Source organism: Pyrus communis, chromosome 5 (genome assembly GCF_041283825.1).
Source record: "Pyrus communis isolate YQ-2024b chromosome 5, ASM4128382v1, whole genome shotgun sequence".
Taxonomy (NCBI): domain Eukaryota; kingdom Viridiplantae; phylum Streptophyta; class Magnoliopsida; order Rosales; family Rosaceae; genus Pyrus; species Pyrus communis.
In genome coordinates this window covers 27,844,487-27,862,338 of record NC_142569.1, presented here as the reverse complement: position 1 = coordinate 27,862,338, position 17,852 = coordinate 27,844,487, and the positions used below count along the sequence as shown (strand labels likewise).

The 17,852-nt window shown below is 37.2% G+C and overlaps 1 protein-coding gene and 2 pseudogenes across 2 annotated transcripts; 1 reads left to right on the top strand and 2 right to left on the bottom strand.

Annotated features, from left to right (window-relative positions):
* Positions 1 to 7,825: 7,825 nt before the first annotated feature.
* LOC148697063 (phenylalanine--tRNA ligase alpha subunit, cytoplasmic-like) lies at positions 7,826 to 9,065 on the bottom strand. Its single transcript, XM_088694824.1, has 6 exons — positions 9,053 to 9,065; positions 8,772 to 8,843; positions 8,600 to 8,664; positions 8,386 to 8,513; positions 8,143 to 8,197; positions 7,826 to 8,056 (listed from the first exon to the last, which is right to left on the bottom strand). The coding sequence occupies exons 3-6, from the start codon at positions 8,660 to 8,662 to the stop codon at positions 8,006 to 8,008; spliced, it is 297 nt and encodes a 98-aa protein (XP_088550950.1). The 5' UTR covers positions 8,663 to 8,664; positions 8,772 to 8,843; positions 9,053 to 9,065; the 3' UTR covers positions 7,826 to 8,005.
* Positions 9,066 to 11,350: 2,285 nt separating this feature from the next.
* LOC148697062 (phenylalanine--tRNA ligase alpha subunit, cytoplasmic-like) lies at positions 11,351 to 14,592 on the bottom strand (annotated as a pseudogene). The gene is made up of 6 exons (XR_015963028.1): positions 14,237 to 14,592; positions 13,832 to 13,953; positions 13,592 to 13,684; positions 12,541 to 12,597; positions 12,033 to 12,088; positions 11,351 to 11,901 (listed from the first exon to the last, which is right to left on the bottom strand). The product of XR_015963028.1 is annotated as a phenylalanine--tRNA ligase alpha subunit, cytoplasmic-like (transcript).
* A 2,014-nt stretch (positions 14,593 to 16,606) lies between these two features.
* LOC148697061 (uncharacterized) lies at positions 16,607 to 17,579 on the top strand (annotated as a pseudogene).
* The last annotated feature ends 273 nt before the right edge of the window (positions 17,580 to 17,852 follow it).

Genomic DNA, 17,852 nt, shown 5'->3' with positions numbered 1-17,852 from the left:
GTAGCTTTATCTCTTATCTTTCCAAGTATATATCGCACATCAATAGGAAAAATCGGTAAAGCCCTCAAATCTTCATTCTCCTACAGTTGCGTAATTCTGAGAGGAAAACAACTTTTGCGGAATTGATTTGTAAAACTGGAATGAATGGCTCCATGGAAAAGTATGAAATTCAGATACAATGATCTTCAGCATCTTAGCTTCCTTCTCCGATTAGTTTTGCATCAAAACTCCTCTGGAAAGTCAAATTATCACCAAAAACGTCCTAAGTGCACAGAATGGTTGAAACTGAGAAAATGAAAGTAATAAGGTTCTTTTATAATGAATTCCTTAACAAAACTTAGGGATAATTAATATAAAAATATGATAAATAATGCACCTATCATTAGGCGGGCGTATGAGAAGACGCCGAGATCTGAAAATATTTATCTAGAAAAATGATGTTATAGGTCATGAGGAAGAAGATGAAAGGGTAGGGACCACCATATTAACTTTCAATTTAAATGGACGAGTGAGGTGAATTCTTTATGGCCCCACCATCTCCTCTCTTTTGATTGCACAGGTCCTGGTCCCAATAACTTTCTTTATCAATTTTTTATTCTTTTATTTCTTTTACGACCATTTACGTAAACTAGTAAAGATCTATTGTTTTATTATTCTTTTTTCTTTTAAGACCATTTTCATTAGTACGTATTTAAACCCTAACATCACATCTATTATTTTAAAAGAAAAGACATATTATTTATATATTATATAGTAAATTTAATTAATTTATATTAAATTTACGTAAATCTGTCTAGGCCCGTCTAGGCGCTATGCCCCAGCTCGCCGTCCGACTAGCCCCTAACGTCTTTTAGAACATTGATTTTATCATTCTTTTATTATCTTATCCATGGATTTTATACAAGTATAATTTTTTTGTAAGTGTCAATATGCACTTATATACAAAATATACAAGAAATTTACCTAAATCTGCCTAGGCACTAGGTGTCAGCCTACGGCCCAACTAGCGCCTAGCGTTTTTTAGAACCTTGACTAATGTTCATTGACTGAAACCTTATTAGTTTTCAGATTTTAATCCAAGTACCTAGCATTAATGTAATAATAAATTTACATGTCAGTTACATAATTTTTTAAAATAAAAATTAATAATTGATTTAGAATTTTAATACTCAACCTTTATTAAACTCCTAACTAATTTTCAATTCAAAACATTTCCAAAATAAATAAAAAATTAGAAAAAGTTTGTACCTATTAGCTTTTTTTTTTTTTTTTTTTTTAAATATTTTCAATTTTTTAATCTTATATGTATCCATTCATGTATATTTTTCAAAATTTTAATCTTAAAATGTACTCATTCTTAAATATATCATTTTGTTATACGTAAAACGTACCATTTTTTTATATAAAATCTATTCAATTTTTTCTAATCTATTTTTAAACTTATATAGGTACATTCTTTTTTCTTTGATTTGAGAATGTATTTATGTCAAGTTTAATTGAAGAAATTTACTAATGTTATTAAGCCTAATTTTTTTTTTTTTTTTTTTTTGTGATTTTGAAGAATGTACCCATATTTTGATACAATAAGTTTTTGTGATTTTGAAGAATGTACCCATGTTAACACACACACACACAATAGTATAATTTATATTTTAATATTTTTACCACGAGTGTAAAAATTATCTATTAAACCAAAAGTGTAAAAATTATCTATTAAACCAAACAATTATTTATTTAATTTTAAAAAATGTATTCTATTTAAATACATATTATTTATTTATTTATTAAACCAAACAATTATTATTTTATTTTTTTAAATCGTAAAACAAAATTTTGGGGGGAATTTAAAAATCCATTTTGGGGGGAATTTAAAATTTTCGGAGGGAATTTTGCCACGATTTTGTTTCTGTCGGTTAGAACCGACAGTAATGAAACTTTTCTGTCCATTTTTAATAAAAAAGATGTTTCTGTCGGTTTTAACCGACAATAATGACAATATTCCAAAATAAAACCCCTCCATCTCTTTCCTTGCATCGGTGCTTCTCCCTTCCCCCTTTTCCCTTCTCCTCATTTCCTTCACCTTCTTGGTTCAATCACCATGGATGAACAAGGCAGAAGCTATCCAAGCCCTTGAGCACAAAGACAAGCAAAGCGCTATAAGTCCTTCCACATGCTTCCACCTATGATTTAATTCATGTTATTCCCCCTCCCTCACCCACACGCACGCATTTGTAAATTTGTTTGAGTTGGGTTTTCATCCATTGTCCATATATGAAAGAACAAGTTGAAGAAATGAGAATTCCCCATCTGTTCAAATGCCCAATCAGTGTGGACTTGTTCAAAGATCCAGTCACTGTCTGCACAGGCCAAACCTACGACAAGTCGAGCATCGAAAAATGGCTTTTCTCAGGTAATCTCTCATGTCCTATCACAATGCAATAGCTTCACGATCCATCCATGGTGCCAAATCATACTCTTCGCCATTCCATCAATCAGTGGCCGGAGATGGTCAACCAATTTGATCCTCATTGCTTTGTATTTTCAGGATGAATTGTAGGAAGTGAAGAATATGGTATACCTTATTAGCTCAATCTGGTTTGCAGCTGCAAAATCTGGTTCAAGCATGTTGGGTCATTTCAATCAAACACCATGTGGAAGACGCATAGTTTTTGGAGAAAATGATGATCAAAAGCCTTGACTTCTTGATCGAAAGTCTGTAATCTATGTATGCATCAATTTTCTTGCGCAGTAAAGCAGCATGAAGATGGCTGGTAAAAGTAGGGCATGTGTCTTCACCTCTGAAACTAATAAACACATCATACTTTTCTTGAAGAGTTGGGGCATCATCATCGTCAACAGCAGGAGCAACACCACCACCACCAGAAGAAGAATACAAAGAAGAAAATGTAAAACAGAGTTTACCATAGAAGAATTAGGACCGCTCCAGGGAATACAAGATTAAAAGTTAGGACAGACAAGGAGTAGTCACTTTCACTTTCAACGAGAAGGAGAAGGAGAAGGGATAATGCCGTCAAGACCTTTTTATATTTTTTTTATTATTAATCTATTTGTTGTTGGTTTTATCCGACAGAGAATGGTCTTATTTATTATTAATATATTTCCTATCGGTTATAACCGACATAAGTGCTGGCTGTTTTTTATATTTTATGTCGGTTTTATCCGACAAAAAAAATGCTATTATTTATTCTTTATTAATTTATACTCTGTTGGTTATATCTGACACAATTTTTGTCGGTTTTAGAGTATTTTTTGTCGGAAAATTCATTTCTTGACGCCGGGAATTCTGTCGCTTATTATATATGCCACTGCATTCATTTTCTGTCAGATTTTGCTTAAAATCCGTCATTAATATACGTTTTTTTGTCGGTTTTTGAACCGCCAGTTATAGATAATTTTGTAGTAACGTGGGCTACTTGCAATCACGTCCTGACAATGTGGGGGCCCATCGTCAAGGCCATGTCGGCCACTTCCCTGAGCCCAACGGCTCTTTTCCGCATCCGACGGTCATCATTTAAGGACCGTTGGTTGATCCAACGGTCCAAATTCAAATTTCATTTTTAAAAAATATGTTATTTTAAAATACATTGAATCCAATGGCTAAGATCGAATATAATCAAATCTAACAGTAAAAAAAAAAATAAAAAAAAAATAAAAAGATGTAACGGCCCAAATTTAAATCTAACAGCTAAAATAATTAAAAAAAATTATTTAATTCAAAATTTACCCAAAAACACTATAAATACCTATGTATTTGTTCAAATATCCACACAAAACTCAAATTTCTCCTACAATTCTTCTAATTTATCTTTCTACTATTTCTTTCCATTTCCAAATTGTTCAACGGTTGGTGAAAGTTGAAAGTTTGGTGTTGAACGGTTGATGAAAGTAGAAAGTTTGGTGTTGAACAGTTGGTGAAAGTTGAAAGATTGGTGAAAGTTGAAGGCTTGTTTGTGAAAAATTTAGTGATTTTTCAATTTTTATCGGAATTTAAATTTTTTTATATTAAAATGTTCATAAAATCAATTTACGATAGTCTACATATTTATTTTATTTTTTTTAAATAGCCTAAATTCATTTTTTAATAATTCTGGGTTAAAATATTAGGCCATAAGGGTTGGAGCAGAAAAGCTGTTTCTGGGCTAAAAGCCAAATTTTTCGGGCTAAAAAATTTGGCTTTTAACCCAAGGGTTGGAGGTGGTTTGTCAGATAATAGGTACATGTCATAGAATTGAAAAAAAAAATATTCTCATCCTGGACAAGATGGATATTAATACAAAATAACAGAAAACAACTTCCTAGATTACGAAAATGAAGGTCAGTGAGTGCCAATAATCCTCATCTCCACCAGAATACAGCCACTATGCCCCCCCCTGAAAGGGCACAAAATAGAACGTGAATGACAAAAAATAATAGTTTTCTAAAACCGTTTGCTTTTCGAAAAATAGTAACCCCTTGTTGTAAAATCCCGTATAGTTTTCAAAATCATACTGAATCATAAGTATGAAAAATCAAGGTACACAACACAATAGTAGTAGTCTCAAGGTACAGGTACATCACCAATATCTCAATAATAATATGATATGCTCATAAAAAACACACAAGCATACAAGTACATGTAGAAAGTAGCTACATGAACAGACTAGGTACTACATACATGTGAAGTTGGCGCTAAACGCATCACATACAGGTTCTAGTTGCTTAGTACAACTAGTACATGCTATCACCTGCAATGGATCCAATGTGAACGTAATGATGCATATGAACATACATGTGAAGCTAGTCCTAACCTTGGACGGTACTGTAGAAACCATGCAGACACATATAATAACCAGATAAAATATATCTATGGTCATGCCATAGTCGGATTCACAAAGCTCATAAATCACATTAATAATAATGTATAAACATTTTACATTTGCCTAAATAAGTCTCTCCTATATCCTACATGAGAAACCACTATACTAATCATTAACCTAGTCAATACTAAGGAAAATATCGACAAAATGCCTTTGTTTGCTCAATTCGGGGGTTCAAAGTAATTGAAAAATGACTCACGCCGCCAGCGCCAGTCGGAGCTGTCAAGTGATGTCACGCCCAGACACGCGCCACACTTGCTGGAGGAGGAATATTATGTTGATTGTGGTCGGAATCTTCCAGATTTGGATCATCCGACGACATAACGGAATATTCGGTTAACGAAATATAGCTTCGTTTTAACGGTAGATTAGGATATTCCGTCAAAGAAGCGACCGTCCATCGGCCGGAATTTCGCTGGATTCTGAGTTGTTTGCTGAAAAATGAGATCAAGAAAGGTAGCACTGAAGCTATCAATGTTCATACTGTTTTTCACATATCCATGTTAGGGAGGTATGAACCAGATGTGTCACATGTTACAGACTACGGTCCGATTGAGATTAATGAGTATGTTAGACTTTGGATCGGGGGAGCAAGTATTACGAACAAAGGTTATCTCTCTAGTAAAAGTAGAGTGGCAAGACCACTCAGTCCAAGAGACAAGTTGAGCAAATGGAGCAAATGGAGATGAAATCAGAGAAAAGTTTCGATAATTGTTTTCACAAGGTGCGTGAGATTCAGAGGACTAAATTTCCTTCAAGAGGGGAAGAATGTAACACCCTCGTGCTAGTTGTTTTAGTTAGAGGGCTGTGTGTTCGTACAAGTGTTATGTTAGCAACAAGACACCTATTTGAGTCAAGCTGTCAGCTCCCGTTAGAGAGAACCCTCTATGGAAGTAAGCTTCCACCGCATGCTTACACGCTCAGATCACTAAAACCTCAGAGGTTAGCTTCAGAGAGGAAACCCAAGCTCAGAAACTCAGTTGCGGACTCCAGACAGGATTGCATGCTCTTCGGGACCTATCTTAACATCATCATCCTTAAAGTAGCCGACTTTACTGACAGACCCGACCTAACGAAACTTTGGCCGAGGATATTCGTCAATCTTACGGCTGTACAAACACTACTCGAAGAAGATATATAAAAATAATAATAAAAAGAAGCAGGGAGCAGCATACCAGGCTACAGCCCAGCGCGCCACCCGACGGCCCAGGACCACAGTAGTCAGTAACCCAGCGCCCAGTCTCGACAGCCCATTCTTCTTCTCTCCCTCCAGCTGGCCCATAGACCCATTTTTCCAGAAGCCCAACAGCTCGAGCCAGGCTTCCCTTCCCCTTCTCTTGGCTCAACCCAGCTAGAAAAGCCCAACAGCCCACCTCTTCCAAGCATGTGGCCCACGCCAGCCGCCTGAGCCGACTCTCTTCCAGCACCATGGCTCCCAGCCATGTTGTCCCAGACCTCGGCCCCAGTCGAGCCATCCCATAAAGCCAAGCACGGCTTCAGGTAGGAAACAAAAAAAAAAGTAACATTTTTATTTTTCTTATCTTTGGTGTGCATGGAGAAGAAGACAATGACGATCAACGCTTCGCATGGCAAGCAAAGAAGAAAACTAGGGGATGTGATATAGTTTCCTCTAGTTTTTTCATTTTCTTATGGGAGAATAATTGTTCTCTAAGTTTATTTAATCCTCTACTTAAGCTAGGATTAAATAAATCTTAAAAACAGTTAGTTTCCCTCACCATAAGACTTTACCTTCAATTCAAAGCCCAAAATTTAAAGCAAATCAGGATATAATTCTCTGCTAGCCTACTCAACTTGAGATTCCTACACCTCCTGCCCTTTGCTGCATGGAGCACAGCAGGTGTGAGGCATTCGTAGAGCCAAAAATAATTCCAAAAATCCTAAAGCTGACACATGAACTTGTCCCAGCAAAAGACAAGAATGCCCTTATTAAATTGGCAAGGCCCACATTTAATCCACACACAGTTTAACATCCCTGAAGGCTTGACCAGCTAACTACAATCTCATCAAGCTCTCCTGCCATGGGAGAAAAGTCAAAGGTATTAAAGATAGGATTAACTACTACGTCTTATCTTTATACTCTCCTAATTAAAGGTCAACTTTATCAAGTAAGGAATCATAATCAAATCCAATAAGGGATTCCACAGAATAATTCTAAGATATTATTTATTAAATAATATCTTGGAATAATTTTTTCCCCATCCATCCTACATATGATAACTTATTGGCCAATCGGATGCCGACACATGTCAAGGCAAAACCCTACACATGTGGCTGGCCCTATCTCTATAAATCCCCCATTCTCCTTCAAATTCTAGTAAGTTTTTGTTACGCAATTAAGCCCTAAATTCTATTTTTAGAAAAACTGACTAGACATCAGAGATTTATTGGCCAAGCCCTAAAAAAAAATGTCAACGGCTATGTATGTAAGAAATTTCATTATCTTTGTTTTCTCGATCAATATTTGTTCAAAGTAAGAATCTCACATTTTTCCAATGTAGAATTCACTCTCAGCAATATTAATTCACGTTAATTAACATTGTTTCTCGATCGATATTAATTCACGTTAATATGTTAACTTAAATGCCGACTGGTAAGAAATTTCACCATCTTCCCCAATAAAATTTATTACCAAACTAAAATTTAGCGTAGACAAAAAATTATCGTTGGTACGATTATAATTTGCCTTCTTGTTCTGGGATAGTCCATCTTGCCCATCGCTTTTAATGTACCATGTTGTATTCTTTTTACTATTTCATTACCTAGGAATTCAAACTTAAAACCTCTTCCCAACATTATCGATTATGCGGAATACATAGATAACCGGTTTCAATTTTATACATATAGGATCTGATTTTCTCAACAAGTCGCGTTTTCCTTTTGGTCGAATAGAAGTGTTTTTTCAAGCTTTCACCAAAAACAAGTAGGGGAAAAACAATAACCATTCAGTTGCATAAATATGGCAAATCGTGAGTCTTCATCAAATGAAGAGAAGCCTATTTTTTTTCTATCAACAAAAGTAACGCCTTGCCGTAAATTCTCAGTATATTTGTATTTCGAATGAGCAAACTGCAGTACAACAAAAATCTTGCAACGGCCACAGAAAACGCTTATAATCCAAGTCGACAGACTGGGTTTCTCTTGATGAGACCAAGATCGACCTGGAAAATAAGAGAACCAGGTGAAACCCAACTCAGATGAATGAAAATTTTACGAAAAAGATTGAAGATAAGGATGTCAGTCTTACCTTGTGTCCGATAAGATCTCTGATGTTATCAAGCCCATAGAGAATCATCGTCGGTCTGGTGCCAAATTAAGATCCACATAAGAAAGCAATTATAGTTTAGAGTATTTTTCTAGCAAGAGTTCCCCACCCGCCAATTGGATTTCTCCAAAGCATAGTTAAAGAGTGCTCTTCATCAAATCTTCACTCTTCACTTTTAAAAAAGACACCGAGGAAAACAGTATCGACAAAATAATTTGTTCTTACCTTTCGAGAGAGAGGCCCCATGCAATAACACGAACATCTTCCGGGAGTCCCATAGGAAGCAGCATTTCAGGTCTAAACATGCCTGAATTTCCAATTTCTACCCATTTCCCCAAGCCTTCATGATAACTATTTGAGCAAAAATGAAATTGTTTATCAGCTTTCAACTACACACACTAAATAGCATTTTCACCTTATTGAGAATAAACTTACAACTGAAAATCTCCATGCTAGGCTCAGTATATGGATTATAAGCTGGCTTGAATCGTAGTTTCGACATGCCTAAGAGTAAAAATAGAAACCAATAAGTTAACCATTATAGTAACCCAATATCCAAAATCACAAGCACAAAAACCAAGACAGCGGCAAAATGCCAGCCAATATCTTACCCAGACGTGGGAAGAATTCTTTGAGTACTCCTAACAAGTCACCAAGAGCAAGTCCTCGATCACATACCAAACCTAAAACCAGAAGCAGAAATTCAGAGAGGCGACTGATTTACACAGACCACCTTAACCTAGTTTCAATTACATCCATAGCCGACCAACACCAGTGCACGACAGATTTACAAAACTCCAAGTTATACTGAATGTTACTCCTTTCACTCTCGTAGTTAGGGTGTTAAAGAACATCTGCTACCCTCGACATATATAAATAAACTGAACACTACCTTCTATCTGGTGGAACACAAGTTACACAACTTGTTCTTTTGCAAGTGTGAATACTATTGACATATGTACTTGATCTAAATTATATTATCTAACACATCAGTTTTTGTTTTTTTTCTCACGATAGCCTGCAGAAGGGCATGCCATTAGGTCTCAGAAAAGAAAGAACATAACACTAGTTTTCAAGCTATTAACCTCAAATACTCTGGATCCCCACATCTACCAAAACATGACTGGTACATAGGAATATGTACATACATTTCAAATACCATTGGAAAAATAAATTTCTAGTTTAAATATGCCTGGGATACAAGAGGACGTTCCCCTTTCTTTGACAGGGATACTTCTAATGTAAAACCCCACCCCCGATTTTTTAAAAATTGTTTTGGGTCTTAATGTGTGTGCCCATGGGGCTCACGTGTTTTAGTTTTGTCCCTCAGTGCCCAAGTCTTTCTCTCCTCCTCTCCCTCACTTTTCTCTCTTCTCTCATCTTCCCCGTGCTCCCTCTCTTCCCCAAGCTCCCATACACACACACTCATGCACACTCACACAACACGGCGACCTCACGCTTCCCCACATCCTCTGCGAGTCCCACGAACCCAGGATTGATGGAGGAATCCCTCCCCCAAGCTCCTCTCTTTCACGTCACTGTGCAACCTTCGCCGACTTGTTCCGCCGTCTACGGCCAAGGGTAAGACTCTAAAACCTTGTGGGGTGTGTTTTAAGGTTAGTTAGGGTAGGGTTGCTGCTTGTGTACACTGGTTAGACGCAGAACAACTCGGGGAGGTGTTTTCCCAGTTTTACCGGCAAGTCCAACAGCTTTCGAGCCAATTTCTGGCCAAACCACGGCGAGTTGGCCGGCGCCCAAGGCATCAATCTCTTCGTCTCGCTGAGTACTACAACTTTCCTTTTTGTTTCACCCAATTTCGTTAAGTATTAAAGAAGTTTTATTCATTTGAATCTTACCCAGTTGCTGCCGACCTCCGTGGCTTTCGAGGCGTTTTCAGGCCAAACCACGATGAGTTAGACGTCGTGCGAGGTATCATTCTCTTCATTTCGTCGAGAACTATGATTTTTATTTTTAAATCACTCGATTTCGTTGAGTATTGACAAAGTTATAAACGTTTAAAGTTTGTCTAATTTTCCGGCCGAAATCCGGCCTTCTTCTTCGTGGAGTCCGACGACCCACAAGTTAAACGGGTCAAACCCGAATCAGAAACCCAGCCCAAACCTTGGGCCTTTGTGACCCAAGCCCAAATTAGTATCAAGCCCAAACCCAAGTTATTACCCAAGCCCAAGTTATAACCAAACCCCTTAAAGCCTAACCCAAAATCCTTTTCAAATTACGCCTTTGGGCCTAGGACCCTTCGGCCCAAACCCAAGGAGGACCGGCCCAACCCATTTCAGACCCAATGGAATAGGGAATATTCCGTTAGGGAATATTCTCTTGAATATTCTTGTGTTGACTTTTTAGAAATTTACCCGGGACCCTTCTTAGGGTAATTCGACGTCCTGAATTCATTTTTGACGTCTGTTTTTCCTAATTCAATCATTTTAATATAGTTATTAATTGAACCCTTTATGTGCTTAGGTGCATATATTGTGGCGATTCCATTCTCGCTAGTTTGTGCAGCTTTTCGATGGCGAAGCACTATAAGTGGACCCCTTCTAAAATGCATATTTTAATATTAGAAATGCATACATGAAAAGCATGATTTACTAAATACGTTTTGTGAATGTTTTATGAGACATTGATTATCATGCTATACTGAGCTTATTTTGGAATACCATATTTTCTATCGAACCCATGTTCTTGTAGGGTATCTGATGGATGACGATAAACTATTTAGAATATGTTTTCACACACTTCTTTATAGTATAGATGATGGATGGCTTTATACTATGAAGATGAATTTGAGATATATGTACCTATGTTTGGAAAGGCTATATTCAAATATTTTGTGCGTATCTAGTGGTCACTGTTCTGCTTCCAGGCAATGATATTATATTGGCCTTCGGGTCGGGTGATGTAGGGGCTTTCGGGTCGATTGAAGATTTATACATTAGGCCTTCAGGTCGAGTGATGTAGGGGACTTCAGGTCGATTATGATATCACAAGTTAGCACACTATATAAAGTTAGCACACTATATACGAGATACGTTTTATGAAAGGTTTTGTGGTATGCTAGGGTTTTCAGAAAACCTACCACATATTATGCTATTAGTTTTCATAGAACTTTGAGAGTTAGTATGTTGATAACTGTTTTATTATATATATATATATATATATATATATATATATATATATATATCAACTTGGTCCACTCATGTTTGTTTTGTGCCTCCTTAGGATTTAGATTCAAGGCGTACGATCCCGATGTCAAGGCACTTCCGCATCGGCATCTTCGAGTCCTCTCGATGTAGGACCCATTCCTTGTTCATTCAATTTTTATATTAATTCTTTTAGTGTTCTAGATTAGACGTGTGCTCTAAACACGTTCCTTAAATTCATATTCATTACATTTAAATTTATAAGTCTTATTTATTTCTTGTTCTCAGCATTTGCATTCAATAAATGGCTTTCGTCACCCTCGGGTGTTGGCCTGCACGTGCCTATCCTAGTGTTCGGTGAATATCGGGATTGGGGCCCTTTGGTGATTCCAAGTTAACTATGCTTCAGAGAACTTTAGTACTATTGTTGCCAAAAATTCTGCTGATCAAGATTTATACTCATAGCAATTAGCAAGCACATATGTACCTTTGAAGATTCTCTCAAGTCAAATTTGTAGCTACTTTCTTTCTCTTTGGAGCATAATTGGGGCCCTTTTTCACCGAGTAGCCCTTCCATGTTCTATAGCACGAGAGAACAGAAAAAATAAATTGTCTTCAGTAGTCGAAGAAATTTTATTGGTACCCCTTCAGCATCAAAAGAAAACAACGGAACTATATAAGCAAAGGGTATAAAAATTATATGATGCTTACTGTGGAACAATAAGCTTTCTTGCTTTGAGAGCCTTAATTTCATCTTGGTTGATGGCCTGCAATCACATATAATGAAAAGAAAATCCAAATAAGTTGCCAGTGAAGATATATAAGAAGAAAAGATACAAGGGTACCCAAGGATAGCAAATGTGCATCAAATAAGAGGGAATGTGGTATTGAAAAATAAAAATAAAAACAATCTCATTTCATTTCATTTCATGCATGATAATGTATAAACAGAGTGCCCCCAGCTCATTTAAAGTACGAACAGGCCCCATCCCACTTGAATGTTTCACAAGGCAGTCGTTTTCTAGTATGTTAAACCTGATGTGTTTTGATCAGGCCCCAGCCCATCATAAAAGATGAACACAGACACGCATACCAATACCTATGTACACATCACTGAAGCCTGGAGCTGAACGTATATCCCAAACATTCTACATATGTGCATGTGTGTATCTAGTTGCATGCAATGTGAGATTATTGGTGTTGAAAAAAAATTATCCACCTGCCCGTCTTGTATCTGTAGAAGCAAATTTTTTACTTCATCCTCCACATGTTGGATCTGCAGAACGTACAAGAAGATAATTATGATGAGTATGTATATAAATAATAGGCATCATGCACACATAACTGAGGCAAAACTTGGTTATAGTAGCATCAGATATTTGGACGACATTTGCAGGAGTCCAGTGCAGGCCTAATTCCAAGTATGTGATTTGGCAATGTACAGCAAATTTTGAGCAAGACAGAAAAAGGTGCAACTTTGCAGGAATAGAAAACACAACTAAATTTGATAACAAAATGGCCATTACATAACACAACGCTAGAACCCTATGGAGACACTCACTCAGAGTTCCAAACTAACGAGAACTGCTCCAAGTACAGCCAGAACCATAAAAAAGAAAAAGGACAAAGATACACACAATAGGATGAAGCTACTGAAAATTCATAAACAACGCATACACAAAGATAAAAGGTGCAAATGAATGTTTAAAACACCAATGAACCGCATAATTAAACAGTCAATAAAATCAGAGTCCATTTGACACAAAATATTAAATTTTGAAAAGACTCAAACATTGAGAAGCAATCGGCACTGAACAATGAGGGGAAGAACTAAAACACATTAAAAAAAATGTCCTTTGGTTGGATGACAACGTGAAGGACTCCTGATTCAAGAGAGTGTTCAAAGTGAAAGCTGAAACTACAATCCTAATTCGTGATCCTTGCTTAAGTAAACGATAGACCAGGATTTGTAACTAGTTTTACAGGATAATTATGAGGTCTAAGTGAAATTTTCATTTGAAATCGCTTCAAAACCTGCCCCTGCATCAAACTTTAAATCAAATAACCACAAGTTTCAGGCTCGCAAACCAGGAGGAATTCAAAATGTATTTACAATTGCAAACAAGAGATATGCATGAGAGAAAATTTTAACATACTGATAGTATCCTTGGTTTCATTGTGACGCCAAAATAAATCAACAGAGAGCCTACTTATTTAGATAAAATTGTAACATAATAACAGTATCCTTGGTTTCATGAACAAGGTTTTACCTTTCGAATTACTAGTTGCTTGCCCATCTCCACCCATTTTCTCTTTGCAGCCTGGGCGCTCCCAATTTTGAAAACCGATGGATCCAGCTTTTTCTGAATAAAACATCATTTTCAACTATCAACGCCACGGGAGATAAAAAAACAAAAATCTATCGCAAACACACATTGAATAAAACCAATGGATAATGCATCAGATCAGAATTTCTAAACAAAGGTGAGAGCCATAGGAAAGAATCATACCTGCAATTCTTCTTTGGGGATACCCTCTGATGGTATGGCCAGGAACAGCTGCACTTCCGGTGACCCGGTAGCAGTGTATGCCCTTCCTTCATCGTAAGCATCCACATCTCTCTTTTGATGTCCTGCAGATTAACAATTGTCGAAAAGTATTCAACAGAATAACTCACCAAGGCCACCATTTTACATCTATAATTCAGAATTAGTAGTTTTAATTTCAACTAAGTTACAAAAAACCCAAGAATTTAAACCTTTCAAACATTCCACAAATGCGGGATTTTTCCTGTGTGTATTTACTTATGAGTTTTGGGCAAAAACATATTCAGGCATGAGTAACTTGTAACAATCTATAGTCTACTAAATGGCAGATTATGATAAAGAAAGGAAAAAAGGGGCAAAACTGAGAACCTGTGCGACAACGTATCTGAAACCATGGAGGCTCTTGATAACGTTGACAACCTCGTTGTGATCGAGCCCATGTTCAGAAGCAAACTGACCGGAATCTGATATTTCATCCTTTGACTCCAGGTATCCTAGAATTGCCTCCTCCGCCATCGCTCTCTCTCTCTCTCTCTCTCTTTTCAATTGAGCTAGTGTTGTTGTTATAGTTAGAAGCCGGCGGGTGTTAGCTGTCGAAGCAGATGGGTCGAGGGAGGAAGAACTTCAAGAAAGTGAAAGACGAAGATGAAGGGTGACCTGTGGGCTTAGGGTTTTATTTTTATTTCCTATATTTGGCGGACGGGATTCTCTCGCTCCCTTTTTCCCTCCCCCCCTTCCCCGCCTCTAGCAATTTTTTTAATTCTCTCTAGAAAGATGAAATCTTGAGCGTGAAACAGAAAGGCAAAAAATAAAATAAAATAAAGAGGAAGAGAATCCTTGACCATTTCAGTTGTTTGGAAAGCATTTTTAAAATAACTGATAAGTTGTGAACTTTTCTAGTTTAAGCATGATTATGTAAATTTTAGATTAGATTTTACTCTAGTTACTATTTCCTATATGGACTTGTATTCCTTGGGGATGAAGGATTTCTTCTCTTCTTTTACTACTATAAATAAAGGCACTACGTAGGGGATAACACATCCTTAATACACAATTCCCCTACGATTCTACAAACACATCTCTCCTCGCTCTCTACTCTTGTTGCCGGTCCCCTTCTCATTGTCAGATAAAATAGGCTACAACACATTATTAGCACACTCTTACCGCTACGCTTAGGAATCTGACGTTGAAGTTTTTTTCTGCATCAAACCAGTTCATCCATATCATCACGCAATCAGGTTCTTCCAAAACAAACGGTTTTTATCTCGATATTTTTGCAGCCTTGATAGCATGAACATTCATCATAATGCATGACCCAACTTTACGCTTTTCGAATTTTAGATTCTACAAAAATTGTGTATGCATTATATTCATAATTGGTAAATTATGTGAATTTGATATTTGCCATGAATTGCATCAAATATATGTACATGCATTCAAAATTTTGAATTGATTATGCATTTAATTGAATTGAAAAAAAAAAAAAAAACAAACAGAAAAATTGAAATCAGGAAACCTAGGGGTTCTCTCGTGATCTCCATCACCCATCCATGTAGATTGGCCCCCGAGCCAAGAACTCAGAGTGGAGCTTCTGCTCCTTGCCCAAAACCTAGTACCCGACACCCAGAAGGTGTCGCCACCTTTCAACCACCGTGTTGCATGGCTTGCAGCCATGCCCAGGCACCTCAGCTACCTCCCGAACGACCTGAAGATTTTCCACAGTGTCCCTTGGTTGAAGATTCCTTCGAATCTCATTGGATTTCTTGAAATTCAGATTTTAATTTTAAGGGGTTTGGTTAAATCGTTGAGATTTCCTAATCTCCGATTCGTAATTGTGGTCAAAAACACCCAACAAGGGCGCTCCGAGTCCTTCTGTCCAAGAATTGGCCACCTACAGTGGCGACGCTAGTCACCTTCTCCAGCGACACCTCATAGCTCTACTAGGACTTCTTGGTCCAACCGACCCCAATTTGGGCCTTAGTATGATCTCGGGCCAGGAAAAAAAAAAGTTTTTTTTTTTCTTTGGGCTTGTTTTTTTTCCGAGCCCAACTCGACCATATAAACAAAAAAAAAAAAATATATATATATATATATATATATATTTTTTAAGGGCCCACCTGCATCGGCCGGACAACTTGGCTCGGCCCAATTCCCAACACCAGCCCATGCAGCTTTGGTGTCTGTATCCCCACAGTACCATATATGTGCCATCTCTGTTTGGACCTGCAGCCCAGCCGAGCACAACCCAGCCCAATTTTTGGGCTTAGGCTGCACGTCCCTAATTACTCAGTCCACCTATGGGCTGAGGCCTTTCTTTTAGGCCGCGAGTTTAATTGCCTAATTATTTTTAGGCCCAATGGGTTTTATATTTTTTCACCCACACTTTAAATTTGGCTTGAAGTCCAGATAATTAATTCAATTATAATTTTAGACCTAAAGTTCTATTTGCATATTTTCTTGTTGCATACTTCTGTGTATATATTTGCATTTGTCTATACGAGCATATGAACCTGAAGTTCATAATTATTTTGAAACCTGAAGTTTCTATAAACATGCCTTGTTTGAAAACCTAAAGTTTTTCACTTAAAAACATCACCCCATGAAAACCCGAAGTTTTTCATGCGAATATTAACCAATACATGTCTATTAGAACCTAAATGTTCTACTCCTATGTGAATGGATTGATTATTCTTCTCCATTGCACTAATCACATCTTGTCCTTTATTTTGTGATAGGAACATGTCGAATTTGAACAAACTCAACTTCATCACTTTAGAGGTCTCTGGAAAGAACTACCTCAAGTGGGTGCAAGATGTGAAGCTCCACCTCACTGCAAAGAATTTTTGTCCTACCATTGAAGATGAGACGGACAACCCTGTTGGCGAAGCTAAGAAAGCCACCATTATGATCTTCATTTGAAGACATATCCACGACGCCTTGCAAACTGAATATCTTGTTGTGGAGGATCCACAAGCACTATGGGTCGCTTTGGCTGATCACTTTGATCACCAAAATGACATCTTCTTGCCTGAAGCAAGACATGACTGGCAGCATTTGTGCTTCCAAGTCTGTGAATGAATATAATTCTGAAGTTTGTCAAATCTGATCACTTCTAAAGTTTTGTAATGAAACTTTGACCGAAGAGGATCTTCTAGAGAAAACCTATTTGACCTTATCTGCTACTAATATTGTCCTGCAACAACAATATAGAGTTTAGAAGTTCACTAAGTTCTCGGATTTGATCTCTATTTTACTTCTCGCTGAAAAGCAAAACCAACTGTTGATGAAGAATCATCAAGCTCAACCTACTAGGGCGACTGTTGTGCCTAAAGCACACTATAACACAAACCAACGCCCAAAATGCCAAAAGAGGCGTGGTAGGGGGGGCCAGAAGCCATCCTACCAAGGTCAACAGAGTCAAGGCCCATCCAAGGGAGGAAACAAAGCCCACAAGCGCCCAAACCTTGCTCCCAATGCCCCAAACTTCAAGAATAAAGGCAAAGCACTTGAAACCACGGATGTAGACATATGCTATCGTTGTGGTTCAAAAGATCATTGGTCCCGTGTTTGTCGAGCTCCCCAGAAGGTTATAGCTAAATATCATTCTCGTCGTAAGAAGTTTGAATCAAACTTTGTGTAAGTGGACAATCTAGAGAGTACAAAGATGGAGGTTTCTGACTTTCAGGAGGCTATCACACCAATGGAAGATTAGAATCTTAGACATAAACTTATTTTTTTAGTTGAAATAAGACCATGGGGCCCAATTCCACAATAGTGGCCGAACCTCTCCTTTTGTTTTTGGTTAAATTTTGAACAATTTTCCTTTATGTTTGGATTATTTGTTGGTGATTCTTTTTTCGATATTAAGTTTTTATTTAATTTCCGTCCTTGAATACTTAAAATTATTTTGAATGGATATTTGTTTTTAGAACTTTTATGCATGTGACCAATTCAAATTAATTTTTCATTCTAGGTATCACTAGTG